Raw genomic sequence first — 25,356 nt, 5'->3', positions numbered from 1 at the left:
GAGGAGCCGGTGCCACTGTGCCGGTAGTCCACTGCGGCAAGGAGAACAAGAGTGAGGAAAGGCTCGTTCTTGAAAAGGAATAATGCTTATTGTTGGGAAAATACTGAACGTCCTCTTCCAACATGAGAGTAGCATGCTCACAAAGGTATCCCAACTGCAGCTGTGAACATGACAGGAAGTGAGATGACCTGGAAGAGCATCAGGACTGCTTGAGGCAGATGATAGCTATGTGATTAACATGATGACTCAGCCTCTATGGAGAGAGACATCAAGCATGCTCATTTCTGACGTGGAGCTAATCTGAAGTAAACATTGATACTGCTTTCTATTCCTCCATCTTGTGACTGTGTGACTCCCTCTCTTGGATATCAGCATGTGAAGGACACTGCTCAGGAACTAGCTGATGCTCTGTATGTGATGACTGCTTCCATTCTGGAGAGGCAGGGTTTTGAGATTTTGAGAAAAAAGTCAGATTTTTTTGGTTTTGAGAAAAAAATACAGAATTTTTAGATTGAGAGAAATTCTGAATTTTCTGAAAGAAAGGTAGGTAGGTAGGTAGGTAGGTAGGTAGGTAGGTAGGTAGGTAGGTAGGTAGGTAGGTTGGTTAAAAGAAAGGTAGGTAGGTTGAAAGGTAGGTAGGTAGGTAGGTAGGTAGGTAGGTAGGTAGGTAGGTAGGTAGGTAGGTAGGTAGGTAGGTAGGTTGAAAGGTAGGTAGGTAGGTAGGTAGGTAGGTAGCTAGGTAGGTAGCTAGCTAGGTAGGTAGGTCGGTCGGTCGGTCGGTCGGTACACATATATACATAGATAAATACTTAATTGATCCTAAATTGGGATATTCTTTTGTTACAGCAGCAATGTGTTCAGGCATTGAAATATGCAGCGGTGGAATAAAGTGTAAACACAATAACATTAGCACATATATATATACATATCCACAGTAGAAAAGACATATCACAATGAAAACCCAATATAAAATGTTCTATAAAAGACCAATACACTACAGCAACAGAGATATAGACTACAGCGGTTAGAGGTGTTGAGCCCTGAGTCGTACCGTTCACATTCTCATGGAGGATGAGGTTGAAGAGCTGAATGAAAGCGTCCTGGTCTTCGTTCAGGAAGATGTTAGTAATGCACGAGTCCATTTCCTTCTGCAGCCACGGAACCAGCTGCTCCGTGTCGTTCTCCATCTGAGTCACAAAACAAAAATCAAACATCGTCACTCGGACATATAGGGAGAGAAGACAGAGTTCAGGGCAATGTTGAAACCGCTGAGGAGCTCAATAAAGGACACATTTAACTAGGGAGGGGTATCCTTAAGGTTTTAACGGTACTACTACTTTTATCGATACCGCTTATCGATCCGGTCCTTTAACCGTACTCTCATCGGTTCTTTTGGAAGAAAAAAAAGGTAAATTAACAAAACAAATTGTAAATAATGTGAACTTATAGAACTGTAAAAAAAAAAAAAAAGTATTTACTCTTACTGCATAAATACAGTGGTACAGAGCAGTGTTAATTTCGTCGACGAAAAATGTTCGTCAACGACCTTTCTTACATGACTAAGACGAGACGAGCTAAAAATAGATTCTTGATAACGAAAACTATGACGAAATGTATATTTAGTTTTCGTTGACGAGACGGGACTAAGGTGTTAACGGTGGACTATCGGACATTCAAAATGCAGCATATTTTCCCCCAAGTGTCCGTCTTGTCTGCCAAAACGCATCTTACGTTTCTAACTTGCAATATCATTATCTCCGCTCTCTTCACTCCAGAAGAGCGATCTCCCCGTGTCTCTCTGTGTGCGGGGGGCGGGGCCTAACAGACACGCTGTAGCGGACACAGAGATCTGCCGGGGACGGAGCGTTCAGAGAGTATAGACACACATTTTGAATAAAAGTTGACTAAAACGTTTTGAGTTTTCGTCGACTAAAACTACGAAGGATAGGAATGACTAAAATGTGACTAAAACTAATAACCATTTTCGTCTGAAGACTAAATCAAAAACAGCTGCCAAAATTAACAGTGGTACAGTCAGAGCAACACAGGTGGGGCAGACAGGTATGCTGCAAAAGGCCTAACGGTTCTTCTGGAGGTTGTAACTTTAAGACTATATAAAAATATAAATATTTAATATATATATATAAACTAATATATTACATTATTGCCTCTGCATTGGATTATTATCGGATAGGGTAATAACTTCATATTTAACTCGGTCTGAAAGCAGAAGTCTAAGGCAAATAATTGAAGTCTCTTCAGTGAGAACGTCACAAAATGATTTAAAAAGACATTTTGAAGAAAAAAATTCAAATCGGAGAAAAAAGTCAAATTTGAGATGCATTGTGGGACATGTAGTTTATGGGCAACGTGCTTCTGTAAATCGCCATGTAACCGTATAACAAACATATTATATTCTTTCAGAGCTCTTGTGGGGCCAAATTAAATGAAGTCGCGGGCCGGATTTGGCCCCCGGGCCTTGAGTTTGACACCCCTGTACTAGAAAGACAGTGGAACCCGGTGCATTCCTCCGTCTGGATGTGGAGCACTTTTACAAGATGTTTAGACAAATTGCTCGTGTTACCGCCCTTGCTAAACTCTTATTGCACTTTTGGCAACGAGCATCGTCCACATCGAGACAGGTAAAGTTGAACCACACCTCGGAGCGCTTAGTTCTCTCTTCCGTGTCTGTGTGTGTGTGTGTGTGTGTGTGTGTGTGTGTGTGTGTGTGTGTGTGTGTGTGTGTGTGTGTGTGTGTGTGTGTGTGTGTGTGTGTGTGTGTGTGTGTGTGTGTGTGTGTATCTGCATATGTCTGTGTGTATGTGTGTGTGTGTGTGTGTGTGTGTGTGTGTGTGTGTGTGTGTGTGTGTGTGTGTGTGTGTGTGTGTGTGTATATGAATATGTATGTGTGTGTGTGTGTGTGTGTGTGTGTTGTGTGTGTGTGTGTGTGTGTGTGTGTGTGTATATGATATGTATGTGTGTGTGGTGTGTGTGTGTGTGTGTGTATCTGACTATGTGTGTGTGTGTGTGTGTGTGTGTGTGTGTGTGTGTGTGTGTGTGTGTGTGTGTGTGTGTGTGTGTGTGTGTGTGTGTGTGTGTGTGTGCTGTCCTCTGTGTGTGTGTGTGTGTGTGTGTGTGTGTGTGTGTGTGTGTGTGTGTGTGTGTGTGTGTGGTGTGTGTCTCTGCTCTGTGTGTGTGTGTGGTGTGTGTGTGTGGTGTGTGTGTGTGTGTGTGTGTGTGTGTGTGTGTGTGTGTGTGTGTGTGTCTCTGCCTCTGTGTGTGTGTGTGTGTGTGTGTGTGTGTGTGTGTGTGGTGTGTGTTGTGTGTGTCTGTGTGGGTGTCCTGTGTGTGCTGTGTGTGTGTGGGTTGTGTGGTTGCTCGTGTGGTGTGTGTGTTTGTGTGTGTGTGTGTGTGTGTGTGTCTCTGCCTGTGCTGTGTGTGTGTCGCTGGTGTGTGTGTGTGTGTGTGTGTGTGGTGTGTGTGTGTGTGGTGTGTGGTGTGTGTGTGTGTCTCTGCCTTGTCTGTGTGTGTGTGTGTGTGTGTGTGTGTGTGTGTGTTGTGTGTGTGTGTGTGTGTGTGGTGTGCTGTGTGTGCTGATCGGTCCTGTCCTGTGTCTGTGTGTCTGTGTGTCATGTGTCCGTGTCTGTGTCTGTGTCTGTGTCTGTGTGGTGTGTGTTCTGGTGTGTGTGTGTGTGTGTGTGTGTGTGTGTGTCTGCCTGTCTGTGTCTGCCTGTCTGTGTGTGTGCGTGTCTGTGTGTGTCTGCCTCTGTGTGTCTGTGTGTCTCTGCCTCTGTCTGTCTGTCTGTCTGCCTGTGTGTGTGTGTGTGTGTGTGTGTGTGTGTGTGTGTGTGTGTGTGTGTGTGTGTGTGTGTGTGTGTGTGTGTGTGTGTGTGTGTGTGTGTGTGTGTGTGTGTGTGTGTGTGTAAGCTGCCCCGCCCCCTCGCACACAGACGGGGAAGAGAGATCTCTCGTCTGGATTGGAAAGATCGAAAATACATCAGACGCATTTTGTAGTCTTATTGCATATTAGAAACGGAGTTGGCGAAACTAAGACTGCAATATATAATGTTTATGTAGCAATATTACATATGACATATTTATTAAATGTCTCCAGTACCGATAAAAACACCGATAACGTCAGAGCTTACCGGTACCACGGTGTCTAACTAACTCTGGCTGGTACTGTAAGGTCCGCTTCGTTAGCAGATGCTTTCGTTTGAACAGTTACTTATATAATGTTATGTTTTTAATTGTATTATCCTCGTGTGTCCTGTTTTTCATTCTCACTGCCGCTGCTTTTAACTCCTGAATTTCACCACGGGGATTAATATGGTCCATCTTATCTTAAACATTAAAACGTATTTATAGCTGCGGTCTATGGTCTAACAGTTCAATATGAACACACAATTAAAAAAGTTGCCTCGGACAGAACTCGTGTCGTGTTTCAGCTGAGCTCAATGAAGAACTAGTTCAATATATGGGTGGAAAGGTTTCACAGAATAGGTCTTAGATTTCCAGCGATAAAGTTAGCGTACAACCCGTATTTAATTTTGTCTTTAATGTACATTATTTAATTTCATATTCTGTTCTTGTACATATTCTATTTACACGTATATCTTTCACTATTTGTATTTTATTATATATGTTGCATTGTTGGAGGAGCTCAGGTCAGAAGAACTTCATTGCCATCTATGGGGCGAAGCCTGCGAGCGAGTTCAGGCAGTCCACTCGAGCACCAAGGATACATGAACACGTGCCGCAGCTCGTCCCTCTGACAACCAACCAAACGCATTCTCCTAAACATGGCGCTCTATTGAAGCTGCCAGGTCGTCCTGCCTCTGCCTCGCTATGCTGCTGCTGCTGCTGCTGCTGCTGCTGCTGCTGCTGCTGCTGCTGCTGCTGCCTCTGCCTCGCTGCTGCTGCTGCTGTGTTCACTTGCTGTTGCTGCTGCTGCTGCTGCTGCTGCTGCTGCTGCTGCTGCCTCTGCCTCGCTGCTGCTGCTGCTGTGTTCACTTGCTGCTGCTGCTGCTGCTGCTGCTGCCTCTGCCTCGCTGCTGCTGCTGCTGTGTTCACTTGCTGCTGCTGCTGCTGCTGCTGCTGCTGCTGCTGCTGCTGCTGCTGCCTCTGCCTCGCTGCTGCTGCTGCTGTGTTCACTTGCTGCTGCTGCTGCTGCTGCTGCTGCCTCTGCCTCGCTGCTGCTGCTGCTGTGTTCACTTGCTGCTGCTGCTGCTGCTGTGTTCACTTGCTGTTGCTGCTGCTCGCCTGCCCCCCCCACCATCCCAGCTTCCACCACCACAGCTTCCACCCCGGCTTCCACCCCAGCTTCTACCCCCCCGGCTTCCACCACCCCAGCTTCCACCACCCCAGCTTCCACCCCACCACCACCACAGCTTCCAATCCAGCTTCCACCCCACCACCACCACCACAGCTTCCACCATCACAGCTTCCACCAACCCAGCTTCCACCACCCCGGCTTCCACCCCAGCTTCCACCCCCACCACCACCCCAGCTTCTATCCCCCCGGCTTCCACCACCCCACCACCACCACCACAGCTTCCACCCCACCACCACCCCAGCTTCTATCCCCCCGGCTTCCACCACCCCAGCTTCCACCCCACCACCACCACCACAGCTTCCAACCCAGCTTCCACCCCACCACCACCCCAGCTTCCACCCCCAGCTTCCACCACCCCAGCTTCCACCCCAGCTTCCACCCCACCACCACCACCACCCCAGCTTCCACCACCCCAGCTTCCACCCAAGCTTCCACCCCACCACCACCACCCCGGCTTCCACCACCCCAGCTTCCACCACCCCGGCTTCCTCCACCCCAGCTTCCACCCCAGCTTCCACCCCGGCTTCCTCCACCCCAGCTTCCACCCCGGCTTCCACCCCACCACCACCCCCAGCTTCCACCACGGCTTCCTCCACCCCAGCTTCCACCCCGGCTTCCACCCCCCCACCACCACCCCAGCTTCCACCCCACCACCACCACCACAGCTTCCAACCCAGCTTCCACCCCACCACCACCCCAGCTTCCACCCCCAGCTTCCACCACCCCAGCTTCCACCCAAGCTTCCACCCCACCACCACCACCACCCCAGCTTCCACCACCCCAGCTTCCACCCAAGCTTCCACCCCACCACCACCACCACCCCGGCTTCCACCACCCCAGCTTCCACCACCCCGGCTTCCTCCACCCCAGCTTCCACCCCAGCTTCCACCCCGGCTTCCTCCACCCCAGCTTCCACCCCGGCTTCCACCCCACCACCACCCCCAGCTTCCACCACGGCTTCCTCCACCCCAGCTTCCACCCCGGCTTCCACCCCACCACCACCACCCCGGCTTCCACCACCACAGCTTCCAACCCGGCTTCCAACCTGGCTTCCGTAGCTTTGTGCGTATGACAATAAACCGTTGAAATTAATTGAATGTATTAGAGTGTGTGTGTGCGTGCGTGCGTGTGTGTGTGTGTGTGTGTTACCGGCTTGTTGTCCTGCAGGAAGGCCGGTACAGAAACAGGACTCGTGCGTCTCTCCTCCACACAGCTGCTCTCCACCGCCTCGCACCACTCCTTCAAGTTCTTCTGCTTCTTCTCCGCTGAGGATGGGATGCACAGGAGGTTAAGATGAAGCCAGGATGCATTTTTTAAATAATCAAATAATTAAACCTTCATACTTCTCTGTGTCTCTTCCTTGTATTTCTTCATGTCCTTGTTGTTGAAGCCCGTCAGCCGCAGGATGTCCTCCAGGAAGACTTCCTTCACTTCAAACAGTCGTCCTTTCACTAAATATGAAACACATTTGTGATTTTACATTACATTCACTTGGTAGACGCTTTTATCCAAAGCCACTTACATACTCAGTACTGTGGGCAATTTGGAGTGAAGTGTCTCAGGGACACAACGACATGCTGACTGCAGTGGGGTTTGAACCTGCTATCCCCCTGATTCAAAGTTCAGCGCACTATACCACTGAGCCACAGCCTCCTTATTGACATTATTAACATCAGATTTCACCTCAACCTGTGGAAGACGCTAGAACAGGTCCATTATATATATATATATATATATATATATATATATATATATATATATATAAAACTATACTCTAAGTGCCTCCTGCAGACAGACACACAGCTGCGACTGTATACGGAGACGATAGGTTGGGACGTGTCATGTGTGCCGGATGTCGCCAATGACGTTATAGGAGCGAAGATTCGGGATCTGCTTGTCAGCACCCCGCTTATCTTTTTAGAGATGTGGGTACGGAGGAAGAGAGAGGGTTTTGTTTGTTGACACTTTGTGAGATCCCTAACACACATATTTATGTATAACAGACATCAAAAAGTGCATTTTGCATGATAGGTCCCCTTTACTGAAGTACACTTCAAAGCCTCTTTACTTTTACTTGAGTAAAGAAGTTTAGTCAGTACTTCTACTTTCACCAGAGTATTTTTAAACACGAGTATCTGTACTTCTACTTGAGGAAAGGATGTGTGTACTTATGCCCTCTGGTTTTAAACCCCGCTTCAGCCGGACTCACGGTGGATGATGGGGCAGGACCCGAAGTACTTTAGGAACAGGTCTACGTCCAGAGCGGCGCTGGAGAGGATCAGCTTCAGCGTGGGGATCTTCAGAAGAACATCTCGCAACTTAGTGAGCAGGAAGTCAGTCAGACCGTCTCGCTCGTGCACCTCGTCCTGTTGGAACAAAGCAAGTCACTTTAATATGGAGGCTTTTCTCAGAACGAGAGTCACACGACTGGGAGCTGAAACACCTTCAAATGAGGAACGGAACATCCCCTGGTTTAACTCTACACCTCGGATGTACTGATGGACTCCAGGGGTGCAGATCAGTCGTCATTTTATTGAGGAAGGTTCCTAACGCGGTGAAATGACCCTGAAGTTCCTAAGTGATAAGAGCTGTTTGGATTCTCTAGATCAGTGCTTCTCAAAGTGTGGTCCGCGGACCACTGGTGATCCGTGATCGCCCCCTAGTGGTCCGAGAGTATATTGGTAACATTTCACATTTGAAATAAATAAATACATGGAACGAGCTTAAGTTTAACTTTCTATTGCATGGTAAAGCCCAGGGCAACACCTTCGTCACACATGTTGCCACTTGTTTGTACCATATTCAGGCGATTCGTAATCTGTTCTACAAAAACGATGTGTTTTGGGATATTTGTGGAGTTAGGTGGTCCGAGAGTGTTTTTTTATTGGTTAAGTGGTCCTTGGTATGAAAAAGTTTGAGAAACACTGATCTAGATGAAAGGGAAGGAGCTTCAATGCTTCCTTTGATATCTCCTTTTAGCTTAGGATACATTGGACCAGGGTTTTCAAAAAGAAAGCAAATGAAGACGTCCTTTAATGTCTTCCATGTTTGAGTGGTGATGTGCACAGTAACAGACGCATAGGCCTGACCAGTATGTCGCATAAAGTGCTATCTACACTAATTGGGATTTATGTCGATTAATAAGAGTGGACAGAAGGGCGAGTAAACATTTACTTTACAAACGTTGGTAATGAAGTCATATATTTGTTACTATTGTCCACGTCCAAGGCGAAGAATCTAGATATTTCTTTAAGTAGTCCATCTCTGTAAAATGGTAGTTTTTCCATGACATCAATAACGTCCACTGGTGCATCATAAATATGTCGCCGTGTGTAGGTGGAGTCAGATTCTCTTAGCACCGCCATTTTCTTTCCTGTTCTGATGAACTCTCCTTCACATCGTTCCTTAACCCCAGGATGTTGCAGACTGTGGTTAAGGAAAGAAATTAGGAAAAGACAGAACCAGATTTTTGGACGATTCGCCCACGACCTAGTAACAGCACTTTCCCACCAGAAAGGGAAGCCACAACATCGCTTCCCATTCTCATTACTCTTCAAAGATCCTCCCCAGCTTCCTTTCAGCAGCATTACAGAGTGAAGCGGTTTTCTGAGACTGTGGGTGCGTTTCACTTCTCTTATTTCTCATTTCCTCGGTCTCACCGGAAGTCGATTCGTCTGCGCCATCTTGAGTACCGTCCCAGTGGCCTCATTTGTGCCGGAGGACCGAGGACTGAGGATCGAGGAACTACCAGACCATCCTCCGGTGAAATCCTCAGACACTCGCCCCGCCCCCTTACCGTGTATGGCTCACTGATTGGACGATGCAGCGCATGCACTGATCTGGCTGCTGTCAGACGATCAGCTGAGCGGCGTCATCACAAACGGGCTTCTCGTGACGCTCCGGAGGAAACGACGTCCCATTGCTCCTAAAACTAATTTCCCTGCTTCTCGTGGTTTCCTTGCGTCTCTCCTTGCTTCCCTGGTGGGAGGGACTAGTCGCGCAGGGAAACGACGCAAGTGAGGGACGCAAGGAATCCACTTAACCGAAGTGAAACGCACCCGGTGTGTTTATGTTTTATTTGTTGTCCTCACCACGATGACATGCGTGACGTTTGTCAGGCTGGCGTCTCCAGACATCAGCGTTCGGAGGAAGACTCCACTGGTGCAAAAGGTCAGCAGCGTCTTGGGGGAGACCCTGGGGGATTAAAGTTCAAAGTTACAAGTCATTTCCATATAAAGAAGGACTCCAGCTCGTTTTAAATAGGAGACTCAAACAGTTAACTTGATTCAGGAGCGACACCCACCCCTCTCATAATCTTTTAAACCATGAATATGTAAAAACTGCTGGATTCCTCCATCTGAGAAATGGACTTTGTTCCTTACGTCTGTAATCACATGACTACACATTTAGTGCAAGAGTCGCTGTATCTTCAAACCTTTGATAATGATGTGTCCTTGCTCGTAAAATGTCACATAACAGGCATGGAAAGCTTCATATTGTGTGAGGCCGAGACGTGGAACAGACTTGCCCAAATCTCTACGAGTGAATACTGTACATCGTTTAAACTAAATCAAGCCGGCTAATTGAGTTGTACAGTCTGGAAAAACTGTTATTTCAATATATTTAAGATAAGTACGCCATAACTTTGAGTCTTCACAACAACAATGGTGAACAGATCGGATGACCGTGCAAATAAGGTCACTTTCTGGTTAAAACTTCCATATATTATCCTGAAAATGTCAGAAATTGAATTAATAACGCCAAAAACCACTAAAAAAAAGTGTCCAAATCATCCAAGTTATTTTTACACGATTGTCCCCAAAGGCTATAATGCCATTGTATGAATGACAGACACAAAGATAATTAACTGAAATGATGAAAAGTCAGTCCTTCCACAGGTTGAAGGGTCATCTGTGTTGGGGAATCATTCGCCCTGCACGTCGTCCTTCGCCCTCTGACGCAGCTGACCAGCCTTGAGCAGCCGCTATCTCCCGTAAGGAGGGGCTGCCCTAGCAAGTTGTTGTTACCAGTTTGTGACCGGGCTACTGTCGGGCAGAGATAGTCATTGTTGTGGGACACATCCTTCCCGAGACATAAGCGAAATGTGAGTCAGTGTCCTCAGCTGTTTAGTCTATCTAGTGAAGAATGTAGATTATTACACTCTGATAGTTAAAACCTGGAGCTGCAGGAGGGCTGTGAATTCTCCGGCCGAAGCTCCAAATAAACCGTCAGTGTTTGCCATCAAAGCTCCAGCTCTCCTCGTGTCTCTCTTGCGGCTTTCACACCAGCGCTTTTCAGTTTCTAGCTCCGGTTTCCCTTTTCAGCTCCCGCTCTGTGCACACCGCCCACTGGCGCCCCAGAGCTGCCCCTGCTGCGTCATGACGTCACAATTTACATCGCTGATTTGCTCCCCAACGGCAGCCATTACGGCGCTCACAACAACAACAACTGGTCGGGTCGATGATCATGTTGCTTTTAATCACACGAAGCCAGAATAGATTGAATAACGACTTCTCCAACCTTATACTTTGCTCCAGAGTGCCGTGGTTCATTGTTTATTAATGTGTTTCTGCAGCATTTACCGACCGCTGCAGTGCTGCTCTTCCACAGAGTGTATTCTCCCGTTAGCTCCCGGTTAGCTCACACTGCAGCGGCCGCTCTAAAGTATTCACTGTCCGACTCACACAAGCAGCTGATGCATATCCCCAGTTCCCCTTAGCCTAAGTCAGTGGTTCTCAAACTTTTTCTGTCATTCCCCACTTTGAACAGGTGGGCCTTTTCAAGCCCCACCTGTTCCTCATCGCTCCAATAAAATGGTAGGCCAAGCTTAAAATTGTCAAATGTATCGTTCTATTACAGGGGTCTCCAACTTTTTTTAGGATGAGGGCTACTTTCAAAAAATAAAACAAGTCGTGAGCTACTTTTACTCCTCTTTTTTGTTTTTTTGCAGTGTATATATTTAGAACATTTTAACATTATTATATGCTACCTTTAACCTTTGAGTGCTGTTTGGGTCTGTGGGACCCGTTTTCAGTGTTTACTAAAATAAAATGTATGTAATTTAATTATTTTAACCTGCTTTATTTGGTGGTGGACGTCACATCCTCGAGGGTCCGGGGGCATGCACCCCCAGGAAGATTTTTTTTAAATGTTGAAGTTGAATGCATAAATCTGGTGCACTTTGAGCTAGGGCTGCTCAATTAAATCGTATTTTAATCGCAATTACGATTTTGGCTTGCAACGATTATGAAAACAACATAATCGAAATAAAACGATTTTATTTATTTTTTAAATAGGTTTTTCAGTTGAATTATACTTAAAGTTCAGGGTAATCAACTGTTAAAAACATACTTTTCAAATTATTTTCTGCAATAAATTGATGTTTTTCAAAGTAAATGGTTAATCGTTTTTAATAATCGTGATATCAATTATTGACCCAAATAATCGAGATTATGATTTTTGCCATAATCGAGCAGCCCTACTTTGAGCCCAACATGAATGTATGGATACAGCTCTCAACACTCAGATGAAAGGGAGCTGTATACTTTTCAATAATCCAAACATCTTTAGAATATGATCACAACCAATAACAAATCATTTAAACTTGTTTATTCTTATCTTATGTTACCTAGTTAGCATTCTTTCTTTTTATTTATGCATATTTGACTAATCCCTCCCCTTTTAAACTTTTTACTGTCCTACTGTATAGTACACATTGGAATGATTTCTTACTTTATTTTGTACAACTTTATTAAATAGATAAAGGTGTGCTCTCTCTCTTGCTCTCTCGCTCCACATTGCTTTTCTTCCCGACTGCAACGCTGTTGTGTGTGTCTGTGAGAGCGTTTCACACTTGTTTATGAGAGATTTTTACCAGTGGCGAGCCTGTCTCTGAGGGCCTAAGATATTCTACAAAATAATATTTAAAAACATTAAAACAAATTATATTTTTCTTTATATATATTTTTTAAATATGTTTTTAGTAATATTTGTCATTAGTTTTACCAAAAATAACTTGATTAAATTGTATTTAAAATAACATTTCCAAAGAAATAAATCCTTTGAATCTGCCTATTCAGTTTCTGTTTGAATGTGAAGGGTTAAATGAAAGAAGCTCGTCTCTGCGAGGTGAAGACAGGAGCTGATTGGACGGCCAGCTGTGAATTCACAGAGGGCCAGCTATAGTGACTGAACGAGAGTAATGTCAAATGACCAATCATATCTTCCCTCTAAATGGGTGGGCTTTATTATCGCGGACTTTATGACAAGTTCCGCCCGCTGTGAAACGTTTCTTGTTTCCATAGCAACAACAACTGTCAACAGCGTAAACTTGCCTTCAAAATAAAAGCATGCCAAATTACACTTAAGACATACAACTGCAACGAAAGTAACAAACACAATGCAATATCCTTTTCAATTTCAAAGAACACAAATTGGGTTATCTACAGGTGTTGTTTTGTGTGGTAGAGGGTCGCTTTTCATTGATACGTTTTGCACCCCGGGCGGTCCGTTGTTTTGATATTCCACCAGTGTATAAATAATAAATAAATGTGGAAAAAAAATGTAAAAAAAAAAATTTGAATTATTTTTTTTTCGCGACCCACCTATCACATCTCTGCGCCCCACACTTTGAGAAACGCTGGCCTAAGTGAATGTGTGTCAGTACTTCTACTCCTCTACAGTTCAGAGGTACATGGTGTACTTCTACTCCTCTACAGTTCAGAGGTACATGGTGTACTTCTACTCCTCTACAGTTCAGAGGTAAATGGTGTACTTTTACTCCTCTACATGTATTTAATCCCTTTAGTTACTTCACAGATGTGGATGAATGGTGTGAAATATAACCAAGTGTTGAATCAGACTTCAGTTTCACCTGGAGTAAATCCACCAGCTACCCTGCAGTCTACAAAGTACTTCAGACTAGCACAGACTAACACTTTCATGATCAATCATTATAAAACATATCATATATATTATTCTGAAATGGACCAACGACTACTTTTACTGTCTTTCACTATATTATGATGAGAATACTTTTCTACTTTCACTTGAGGAACATTTTGAATGCAGGACTTTTACTGAAACAGAGTATTCCTACACTCTGGTACTTCTACTTTTACTCAAGTACAAGATCTGAGTACTTCTACTTTTATTACAAGATCTGAGTACTTCTACTTTTATTACAAGATCTGAGTACTTCTACTTTTATTACAAGATCTGAGTACTTCTATTTTTACTCAAGTACAAGACCTGAGTACTTCTACATTTACTCAAGTACAAGATCTGAGTACTTCTACTTTTATTACAAGATCTGAGTACTTCTATTTTTACTCAAGCACGCCTCGACGTAAGAGAGACGTAAGCGACGTCGCCTCTTAGCTCCGAAGCTCTTGCCTCTGGACCGACAATTTTTTGGAGCTGGAAGTGAACCCGATTCCGGAGCTAAGAGCCGGCGCCGCTGCGGTGTGAACAGGAAAACCCGGCGCTTTTCAGGCTCTAGCTCCGAGCCGGAGCTGAAAAAGCGCTGGTGTGAAAGGGGCATGAGTCCTGACTCCATCAGAGCTCCAGCTCTCCTCGTGTCTCTGAGTCCTGACTCCATCAGAGCTCCAGCTCTCCTCGTGTCTCTCTGAGTCCTGACTCCATCAGAGCTCCAGCTCTCCTCGTGTCTCTGAGTCCTGACTCCATCAGAGCTCCAGCTCTCCTCGTGTCTCTCTGAGTCCTGACTCCATCAGAGCTCCAGCTCTCCTCGTGTCTCTCTGAGTCCTGACTCCATCAGAGCTCCAGCTCTCCTCGTGTCTCTGAGTCCTGACTCCATCAGAGCTCCAGCTCTCCTCGTGTCTCTCTGAGTCCTGACTCCATCAGAGCTCCAGCTCTCCTCGTGTCTCTGAGTCCTGACTCCATCAGAGCTCCATCTCTCCTCGTGTCTCTTTGAGTCCTGACTCCATCAGAGCTCCAGCTCTCCTCGTGTCTCTGAGTCCTGACTCCATCAGAGCTCCAGCTCTCCTCGTGTCTCTGAGTCCTGACTCCATCAGAGCTCCAGCTCTCCTCGTGTCTCTGTGTCCTGACTCCATCAGAGCTCCAGCTCTCCTCGTGTCTCTGAGTCCTGACTCCATCAGAGCTCCAGCTCTCCTCGTGTCTCTGAGTCCTGACTCCATCAGAGCTCCAGCTCTCCTCGTGTCTCTGAGTCCTGACTCCATCAGAGCTCCAGCTCTCCTCGTGTCTCTGAGTCCTGACTCCATCAGAGCTCCTGCTCTCCTCGTGTCTCTCTGAGTCCTGACTCCATCAGAGCTCCAGCTCTCCTCGTGTCTCTGAGTCCTGACTCCATCAGAGCTCCAGCTCTCCTCGTGTCTCTGAGTCCTGACTCCATCAGAGCTCCTGCTCTCCTCGTGTCTCTGAGTCCTGACTCCATCAGAGCTCCAGCTCTCCTCGTGTCTCTGAGTCCTGACTCCATCAGAGCTCCAGCTCTCCTCGTGTCTCTGAGTCCTGACTCCATCAGAGCTCCAGCTCTCCTCGTGTCTCTGAGTCCTGACTCCATCAGAGCTCCTGCTCTCCTCGTGTCTCTGAGTCCTGACTCCATCAGAGCTCCAGCTCTCCTCGTGTCTCTGAGTCCTGACTCCATCAGAGCTCCAGCTCTCCTCGTGTCTCTGAGTCCTGACTCCATCAGAGCTCCAGCTCTCCTCGTGTCTCTGAGTCCTGACTCCATCAGAGCTCCAGCTCTCCTCGTGTCTCTGAGTCCTGACTCCATCAGAGCTCCAGCTCTCCTCGTGTCTCTGAGTCCTGACTCCATCAGAGCTCCAGCTCTCCTCGTGTCTCTGAGTCCTGACTCCATCAGAGCTCCAGCTCTCCTCGTGTCTCTCTGAGTCCTGACTCCAATTGCTTCAGAAGTTTACCCCCACAATCTGTGCTATCTGATTTTAATAAAACTGCCATATATTATCCTGAAAATGTCAGAAATTGACTCAATTCCCCTCAAAACCACTACCAGATCATCCAAGTTATTATTTTACTATTATAATGAATGATGGCTACAATGCCATTCCTTTTTATTTAACGTATGCTGATTGTGCAAATTGCCCAACATGTTCAAGTTAGCATCCGGCAGTTACCATGTGCTGGAGACCTGTTCTATAATGCAAGTTACTTTGAGCCGGGTTCATACACCTTTTCACCAATGACCTCTCAATGACCTTCACCTCATTTTCCATGACCAAACAAAAATTACCAATGAAAATGGTTTATTTTAACATGGACAGGAAAATAAGGTCTGCATATGAAACATGTCGTGCCTATCTAAAACAAGTATTTCAATGTTTTGCTACTTTGTACTTCTACTCCTCTACAGTTCAGAGGTACATGGTGTACTTCTACTCCTCTACAGTTCAGAGGTACATGGTGTACTTCTACTCCTCTACAGTTAAGAGGTACATGGTGTACTTCTACTCCTCTACAGTTAAGAGGTACATGGTGTACTTCTACTCCTCTACAGTTAAGAGGTACATGGTGTACTTCTACTCCTCTACAGTTAAGAGGTACATGGTGTACTTCTACTCCTCTACAGTTAAGAGGTACATGGTGTACTTCTACTCCTCTACAGTTCAGAGGGACGTGGTCTACTTTTACTCCACTACATGTATTTACCTTTAGTTACTTCACAGATGTGGATGAATGATGGGAAATATAATCAAGTGTTAAATCAGACTTTAGTTCCACCTGGAGTAAATCCACCAGCTACCCTGCAGTCTACAAAGTACTTCAAACTAGCTGCACCTCCACCAGCTACCCTGCAGTCTACAAAGTACTTCAGACTAGCTGCACCTTCACCAGCTTTGAGAACACTTTCATGATCAATCTTTATAAAACATATCATATATATTATTCTGAAATGGACCAATCTGCACAACGACTACTTTTATTGTCTTTCACTATATTTTGATGAGAATACTTTTCTACTTTCACTTGAGGAACATTTTGAATGCAGGACTTTTACTGTAACAGAGTATTCCTACACTCTGGCACTTCTACTTTTACTCAAGGACACGATCTGAGTACTTCTGCTTTTACTACAAGATCAGAGTACTTCTACATTTACTCAAGTACAAGATCTGATTACTTCTACTTTTACTCAAGTACAAGATCTGAGTACTTCTACTTTTACTCAAGTAAAACATCTGAGTACTTGTACTTTTACAAGTACAACATCTGAGTACTTCTACTTTTACTCAAGTACAAGATCTGAGTACTTTACTTTTATTAAGTACAAGATCTGAGTACTTCTACTTTTACTCAAGTACAAGATCTGAGTACTTCTACTTTTACTCAAGTACAAGATCTGAGTACTTTACTTTTATTAAGTACAAGATCTGAGTACTTCTACTTTTACTCAAGTACAAGATCTGAGTACTTCTACTTTTACTCAAGTACAAGATCTGAGTACTTTACTTTTATTAAGTACAAGATCTGAGTACTTCTACTTTTACTCAAGTACAAGATCTGAGTACTTCTACTTTTACTCAAGTACAAGATCTGAGTACTTCTACTTTTACTCAAGTACAAGACCTGAGTACTTCTACTTTTACTCAAGTACAAGATCTGAGTACTTCTACTTTTAAGAACAACATCTGAGTACTATATCCAATCTTTATTTCAGACTCAAGGTCCATATCACAAAAAGACAAAACACTCATCAATAAATAAGATAAAAAGCTAAAAACAAACAGATAAAAACATAAAATCAGTCCAATCACAGCGAGCAAACACATGCTCACTGTCTGTAGAGGCTGTTGCGCCAATGTCTCCAAATCATGGAAGAGAACCGGGTAGAACTCTTCAGAGGGTTAATTAAAATCGAGATTATACTTTTATTAAGTACAAGATCTGAGTACTTCTACTAAAGTACAAGATCTGAGTACTTCTACTAAAGTACAAGATCTGAGTACTTCTACTTTTACTTATCTGAGTACTTCTACTTTAACTCAAGTACAAGATCTGAGTACTTCTACTTTTACTCAAGTACAAGATCTGAGTACTTCTACTTTTACTCAAATACAAGACCTGAGTACTTCTACTTTTACTCAAGTAAAAGACCTGAGTACTTCTACTTTTACTCAAGTACAAGATCTGAGTACTTTTACTTTTAAGAACAACATCTGAGTACTATACTTTTATTAAGTACAAGATCTGAGTACTTCTACTAAAGTACAAGATCTGAGTACTTCTACTAAAGTACAAGATCTGAGTACTTCTACTTTTACTCTAGCACAATATCTATACTTATACCACCTCCGTTTATAGCCTATGAAAAAAACTATTAGAACACGAAGGCTAACGCTAACGGAGGCAGATAGTGACAATGTATGCTAGCTAGCTAGCTAGCTAGCATACATTGTCACTTTTGAATTTCCATGACTTTTCCAGGTTTTCAATGACCGTACGAACCCTGTTTGGGGTACTCAACATTTCCTGGTTCACTAAGCTTGCACCGAGACTGATAAAGAGTAAACATAGCGTAGGTAGTTGATGTACCTGCTCTCCAGTCTGATGTGGTACCCCACAGTCTGACCCACCCTCTCTCCTCTCTCCGCTGCCACCCTCTCAGCCACAGCGATGGCGGCGAGGCGTCTCGGCTGCGTACAGAAGATCCTGCACGGCTCGCCCTTCCTGCTGCAGTCATCCAGAAGGAACTGTGGGATCTGAGAACCACAGAGACACTGGGTGAGCTTCACAGAGATCTTCCTAAGGCTCTGATAGGCTATAAAGCAGCGGTTCCCAACCTGTGGCAACGCATTGCAAAACATTATGATTTGTGTGGAAACAATTAATTAATAAGATTTGTTTGTATTTGAACCTCGTTTCCTTTCTCGATCCTCCTTAGTCATTACAGTCCTTGACAGCGGTCTGTTCTACTGGATTAACAACGTGTCACATGTTCTGAATTGACCAATCAGAACTTGATCTAGCCTCCGTATGGTTTACGGCTTGATTTGATGGTTGAATGTGGGCCGCGACATTTTTGAGATACTTAAGTGCTGCTATAAAGCATTGAATGGTTTAAGAAGGGGTGTCAAACTCAATTTCATCGCATTATGGTTGCACTCAAAAGGGCCGGTTACAACTTTAAGACTATATAAAAATACACATATAAATATATATAAAATAATGTATTATATTACATTGTTGCCTCTGCATTGGATTGTTATCGGATAGGGTAATAACTTCATAATTAACTACGAATGAAAGCAGAAGTCCAGGGCAAGTAATTGCAAGTCTCTTCAGTGAGAATGTCACAAAATGAGATGCATTGTGGGACATGTAGTTCATGGGCAACGTGCTTTAGGGCCTCCCTGATGCTTCTAACATATTTCAGTTGTAGAGTCAGACCCACCTATAATAATATATTACATTATATTTATAAAGCACACTTTAAAAGCAACGTCCTCTCAAAGTGCTTCACAATGCTATGAGGAGAAAAATTAAATAAAACAATTAAAATGTAAAGTTATCGAAGGAGCAATATTGATTAAAAAAAATGGTATTATAAAAAAGGTTAAGAGCATAAAAGGTTAGAATAAAAAGAACCTGTGTAGTTTTTCCCGAGCCGGTCTCCCCCACCACCAGCACCACGCGGCTTTCTCTGATCACGTGGATGATCTCCTCCTGGCGCTCGTGGACAGGAAGAGATTGCCGAAAAGTGTCCAGATCTGACGGGCTCCTTCTCTTCGGCACCGTGGGAATCCCGTTGTTCAGACGTCCGCTCGCTCTGTCACAGCCGCCCTCTGAGGGGAGGAGATTATCACATAAAACGTTTAACACTTCTGTCGTCTTCCCGTCGACTTTTGTCCACCCGGGGAGTTTAGTTCAGTTGTTTATAGTGACGTCGTGGACAGTCCCCATTGATCAACTGTCACAAAAAAACTTAAATGTGGCGACAGTTTTTTCCCCAAGAGCCATCATTGCACTAAACTCCTGAACTCGTACCCCTTAAATCACCCTCCATGTGCAATAAACGTGACTGTGTATATATCAGGGTGTATGCAGGAGTCCTGAAGTCAAAGTAAGACCTTTAAAGACCCTTTCCACACATCTTAAGACCTCATCGCCACTTTGAGTTCTAACCGGTTACCTTGGCGACACACTTCACCTCACATTGACTATATACAGTATTGATTGTCCTTCCTCCTTATCTTCCAACCATTTGGACGCAGGCTTGCATTTCCCCATAACGATGTTGCTTAGCAACCGGCGCAAACGGACCTCCGCGCGCTATCAAGCAGTGAGCGCGCGATGTCCTGTTCAGATGACGTCAAACCCAACGGGATGCCAGAAATAAACTACAGAATCACACGACACACCTACGCCATGACTACATTCAGGCAGACTGTGGAACACAACCTCTCTGGACCATTTATATACTTATAGGAAACAAGCTACAAAATGTGATACCTTGGAAAATGCCGTTTAATAGCCTTAATTTTCGCTAAATTGATTTATCAACTTTTAATACTTTTTAAGACCCCGCGGACCCCCTGCTATATATATATATATATCATTATTATAAATACATACCTATTATTGTTTATTACATTTTTTTTATAGCCCTGGAAATAATGACTGCACTTTATTCTTAATTCTTACATAAGTATGTATGCTGTGTGTATTTGTTGTCGTATGTTGTGATGTTTTTTTATGGCACCTTTTAAAAAAGGGATAAGCTTTTCTTTCTTTCATTGTACATGTATAACGACATTAAATGATTCTATTCGGTAGCCCAGTGCTTCTCAAAGTGTGGTCCGCGGACTGGTGGTCCGTGAGCGCCCCCTAGTGGTCCGTGAGTATATTGGTAACATTTCACATTTGAAATAAATAAATAAATGTAAGTTTTCCGCACTCTCGCCGGAATATCTCCGCAATGGAGCGAGCTTAAGTTTCACCTTCGATTGCATGATATAGCCCCGCGCAACACCTTCATCACACATGTTGCCACTTGTTTGTACCATGTTCAGGCGATTCGTAATCTGCTCTAGAAAAACGATGTGATTTTGGATATTTGTGGAGTTCGGTGGTCCGCGAGTGTTTTTTTATTGTGGTATGAAAACGTCATACATTGCTCATTTCCAGCTGTTGTCCCCGGCCAGATGATGAGAGACGCCTTTTTAAAATCACAATACATTAACAGCATTAGTTATAAGGAAAGGCTGAAAGATCAGTGCATGACATTAAGGATTTTTGGAGATGAGCCCAATAGAGATTGCCCTGAAAAATGCGCGCAGACGAAATGACGCACGAAGAGTTTGGGGGGCCTCCCCGAGAACATTTAGATTTGTGCAGGTCTTAGATGCTGTCTGGTTCTCTAGACTGAATTATAAGATGAACCACCACGCTCTAAGTCCCTCCCCTCTCAAGCACGCTCTAAGTCCCTCCCCTCTCTCAAGCACGCTCCAAGTCCCTCCCCTCTCTCAAGCACGCTCTAAGTCCCTCCCCTCTCTCAAGCACGCTCCAAGTCCCTCCCCTCTCTCAAGCACGCTCTAAGTCCCTCCCCTCTCAAGCACGCTCTAAGTCCCTCCCCCCTCTCAAGCACGCTCCAAGTCCCTCCTCTCTCTCAAGCACGCTCTAAGTCCCTCCCCTCTCTCAAGCACGCTCCAAGTCCCTCCCCTCTCTCAAGCACGCTCCAAGTCCCTCCCCTCTCTCAAGCACGCTCTAAGTCCCTCCCCCCTATCAAGCACGCTCCAAGTCCCTCCCCTCTCTCAAGCACGCTCTAAGTCCCTCCCCTCTCTCAAGCACGCTCCAAGTCCCTCCCCTCTCTCAAGCACGCTCTAAGTCCCTCCCCTCTCAAGCACGCTCCAAGTCCCTCCCCTCTCAAGCACGCTCTAAGTCCCTCCCCTCTCAAGCACGCTCAAGTCCCTCCCCTCTCAAGCACGCTCTAAGTCCCTCCCCTCTCAAGCACGCTCTAAGTCCCTCCCCTCTCAAGCACGCTCTAAGTCCCTCCCCTCTCAAGCACGCTCTAAGTCCCGCCCCTCTCAAGCACGCTCTAAGTCCCTCCCCTCTCAAGCACGCTCTAAGTCCCTCCCCTCTCAAGCACGCTCTAAGTCCCGCCCCTCTCAAGCACGCTCTAAGTCCCTCCCCTCTCAAGCACGCTCTAAGTCCCTCCCCTCTCAAGCATGCTCTAAGTGCCTCCCCTCTCAAGCACGCTCTAAGTCCCTCCCCTCTCAAGCACGCTCTAAGTCCCTCCCCTCTCAAGCACGCTCTAAGTCCCTCCCCTCTCAAGCATGCTTTAAGTGCCTCCCCTCTCAAGCACGCTCTAAGTCCCTCCCCTCTCAAGCACGCTCTAAATCCCGCCCCTCTCAAGCACGCTCTAAGTCCCGCCCCTCTCAAGCACGCTCTAAGTCCCTCCCCTCTCAAGCACGCTCCAAGTCCCTCCCCTCTCAAGCACGCTCTAAGTCCCTCCCCCCTCTCAAGCACGCTCCAAGTCCCTCCTCTCTCTCAAGCACGCTCTAAGTCCCTCCCCTCTCTCAAGCACGCTCCAAGTCCCTCCCCTCTCTCAAGCACGCTCTAAGTCCCTCCCCTCTCAAGCACGCTCCAAGTCCCTCCCCTCTCAAGCACGCTCTAAGTCCCTCCCCTTTCAAGCACGCTCTAAGTCCCCGCCCCTCTCAAGCACGCTCTAAGACCCTCCCCTCTCAAGCACGCTCTAAGTCCCTCCCCTCTCAAGCACGCTCTAAGTCCCGCCCCTCTCAAGCACGCTCTAAGTCCCTCCCCTCTCAAGCACGCTCTAAGTCCCGCCCCTCTCAAGCCTCCCCTCTGCCTCCCCTCTCTCGTGCACGCGGCCACGCTCTAGCTGCCAGAGCATGTGAGAAAGCGAGAAGCATGGCTGCAAGTGGGAGTGCAACTGCCGCTGGCCTCGGCTTGTTGACAAAAAAGACGCCAGAAGCGAAATTTGGAAGTATTTGAGCGATATCTCTGAGAGTGAGGGCAAGCCTACGGACACCACGAGGCCTGTCTGTGAGAAATGTATTAATTTGATTTAATACGAATTCTTGTCATTTATTTTATTTATTGTTCTCATTGTTTAAATGTTTGTGTAAAGCACAATAATTACATTTCCTTTTTTTAAGAAAAGTATCGAAAAATAATCGTAATTCTTGACTTGGTATCGAAACCAAAATGTTGGTATCCTGACAACACTAGTCTGTTTACATAATCATATGTGCGGGCCGTTAGAGTCTGTTGGTCTCCACATTAACCGCAGCATGAGAATAGCCTGCTGAAAGTGCCGATGCTCCATGGCGGAGGCTCCGGTAGAAATTGCCGGGATTTATTTATTTATTTTGATATACTTTATTAATCCCCGTTGGGAAATTGTTCCTCTGCATTCGACCCATCCTAGTGTTAGGAGCAGTGTGCTGCCATTTTGAACGGCGCCCGGGGAGCAGTGCCTTGCTCAGGGACACCTCGGTAGCACTTGGTCTTGAACTGGTGACCTTCCAGTTGCCAAGCCAAGTCCCTATCGACTTCGCCACCACCGCCCTTTGATTTGCGTTGTTACCCCCTTAATGTCTGACCAATGGGTGAACAGCATTTCCGTGCACATGACTTGCGTTTAAAGTTTATAGTCCGTTTGAGTTTTGCCCGTGTGAACGCAAACCGAACCGTCTGAAGAATGAAGCAAACGGTCTGGCGCATCAGAGAAGCGACTACGAGGCGTGAAAGCGACCTTAGAGCACACTCACCAGATTCTGAGGACACGGACATGCCGCTCCTGGTGTTGGGCTGCATGTCGACGCGCTCCTTATTGCTGACAGGGAACCTCTGCAGGAGGCTTCGGATGGAATATATGGAATTCTGGGAGAGTGGGAGGGGCATGGAGGGCCGGGGTTTGTCCGTGCAGCTCTTTTTCCTCAGGGTGAGGAAGCGATTTGGTCCTTTCCTGAGACGGGAGAGAAATGTCTTTTGTCAACAGACGTACACACATTTCATTTATTTGACTTAAACCGATATTCCTGCACTTTCACGGCATCTGCAAATTGAAGTGTGGAGGCTTGTTGTTTGTTGTCTTCTCCTGAACGTCCCTTAAAGAAAGGAGCAGCTCTACTCATCTCATTGTACCTGATGAAGGATTATATTATATTCTAACCACACACACACACACACACACACACACACACACACACACACACACACACACACACACACACACACACACACACACACACACACACACACACACACACACACACACACACACACACACACACACACACACACACACACACACACACACACACACACACACACACACACACACACACACACACACACACACACACACACACACACACACACTAACCCTACCCCTACACACACACACACACACACACACTAACCCTACACACGCACACACTAACCCTACACACACACTAACCCTACCCCTACCTACACACACACACACACACACACACACACACACACACACACACACACACTAACCCTACACACACACACACTAACCCCACAAACACACACACTAACCCTACACACACTATCCCTACACACACACACACTAACCAACCACACACACACACACACACACACACACACACACACACACACACACACACACACACTCTAACCCTATACACACACACTAACCCTACACACACACACTAACCCCACAAACACACACACACACTAACCCTACACACACACTATCCCTACACACACACTAACCCTACACACACACACTAACCCTACACACACACTAACCCTACACACACTAACGAGTATAATTGCTTGTTCGTATGTTGTCTTCTCCTGAATGTTGTACGTCTCTTGTTTGTTTGTTTGTATTTGTGATGACACCAGCTCTACTCATCTCATTGTACCTGTATAATGACAATAAAGGATTATATTCTATTCTAACAGATTTCCAAAATCGATTTACTGACCTCCCCCCTTGAGATTTGTTGATTGTGTTTTTTCAACAGCATACAGTTATTTGATCAGAGCATGTATCAAAAGTAGGTAAACAGATCTTCACTTTATAGAGAAATAGGTAGAGTAACAACGTAAATTGACAAATCTTCTTAAAAGTTCAACACTACAGTCTAGGATTATAGACTGCTTAAAGGTGGGGTAGGTAAGTTTGAGAAACCGGCTCGAGATACACTTGTTATAGTCCATGGAATGCTCTGAACATCCCGATAGAAATGAATATCTGAAGTGCTTTGACAACAAATACATAAAAAACGTCATCTGTAGAAGCCGTGGCGCTGTAAAAAGCACGACCAATCATCTGAGCCGGCTAAAGTAACTGGATGGCCTACCTGCCTGTCAGCCTTCCCTCGGGGCACACACTTATCTCGTGCCCTCATTGGTCTTGTGCGCGTTCGTGTGTGTTGGAGGCGGGGCTCTGTGAGGAAGTGGCAGATTTGTTCCCATTGTGTACTCGAACCGGTTTCTCAAACTTACCTACCCCACCTTTAAGTTTAGAAACATGTAACCACGTAATGAGAGTGAAAATCAGAATCTGAATGTCTTTATTGTCATCATACTCGAGTATAACAACATTTCTGAGGAGTGAGAGATATTTAAATGTCTATTTCTTTTTTGCACAATTCCTAAGGGATGCTCAGATGAAGATGGTTCTGGTGGAGGAACTCACCCTTTGCTCCTGGAGATATATCCCAGGGACTGAGCCGTCCGATGGATGAAAGCCCGCTCAGTACTGGTCAGGGACGAAGGAAACTCCATCTCTGCAATATTAGGACGACACAAGGTTCAAGGCCTTTATTGTCATGTGTGCATAGCTACAGTAGTTATGACAATGAACATCTTAGGTCTCAGGCTCCTCCAACAGTGCAACACAATAAAACAGATAAAATAGTGCAAGTAAATATAAATAAAATTGAATATAGTAGAAGTGGTTTGTTCTTTGGTTATTTCATTTCAAAACCGAATAGCAAAAACTAAAAACTTGTGTTGTTATTCTGTGTTAAAACCAAAACAGATAAATCAACTTTTTGGTTTTTTTT

General features: G+C 45.3%; 1 protein-coding gene across 1 annotated transcript in view; it reads right to left on the bottom strand.

The window, feature by feature from the left end:
• Nucleotides 1-25,356, bottom strand: part of ythdc2 (YTH domain containing 2) — a 58,319-nt gene that overhangs the window by 29,046 nt on the left and 3,917 nt on the right. The window contains exons 3-12 of the mRNA XM_034096405.1: nt 24,987-25,077; nt 23,056-23,252; nt 18,911-19,107; nt 17,858-18,024; nt 9,427-9,529; nt 7,545-7,701; nt 6,679-6,786; nt 6,485-6,600; nt 1,052-1,187; nt 8-31 (exon numbers count right to left, since the gene is read on the bottom strand). Coding sequence (XP_033952296.1) covers nt 8-31; nt 1,052-1,187; nt 6,485-6,600; nt 6,679-6,786; nt 7,545-7,701; nt 9,427-9,529; nt 17,858-18,024; nt 18,911-19,107; nt 23,056-23,252; nt 24,987-25,077 — 1,296 coding nt within the window. The remainder of the gene's footprint in view (nt 1-7; nt 32-1,051; nt 1,188-6,484; nt 6,601-6,678; nt 6,787-7,544; nt 7,702-9,426; nt 9,530-17,857; nt 18,025-18,910; nt 19,108-23,055; nt 23,253-24,986; nt 25,078-25,356) is intronic.

The sequence above is a fragment of the Pseudochaenichthys georgianus genome, chromosome 12, assembly GCF_902827115.2.
Source record: "Pseudochaenichthys georgianus chromosome 12, fPseGeo1.2, whole genome shotgun sequence".
NCBI classification, from domain to species: Eukaryota; Metazoa; Chordata; class Actinopteri; order Perciformes; family Channichthyidae; genus Pseudochaenichthys; species Pseudochaenichthys georgianus.
The sequence above is the reverse complement of the archived record's forward strand: the minus strand, read 5'-3'. Positions and strand labels throughout refer to the sequence as shown.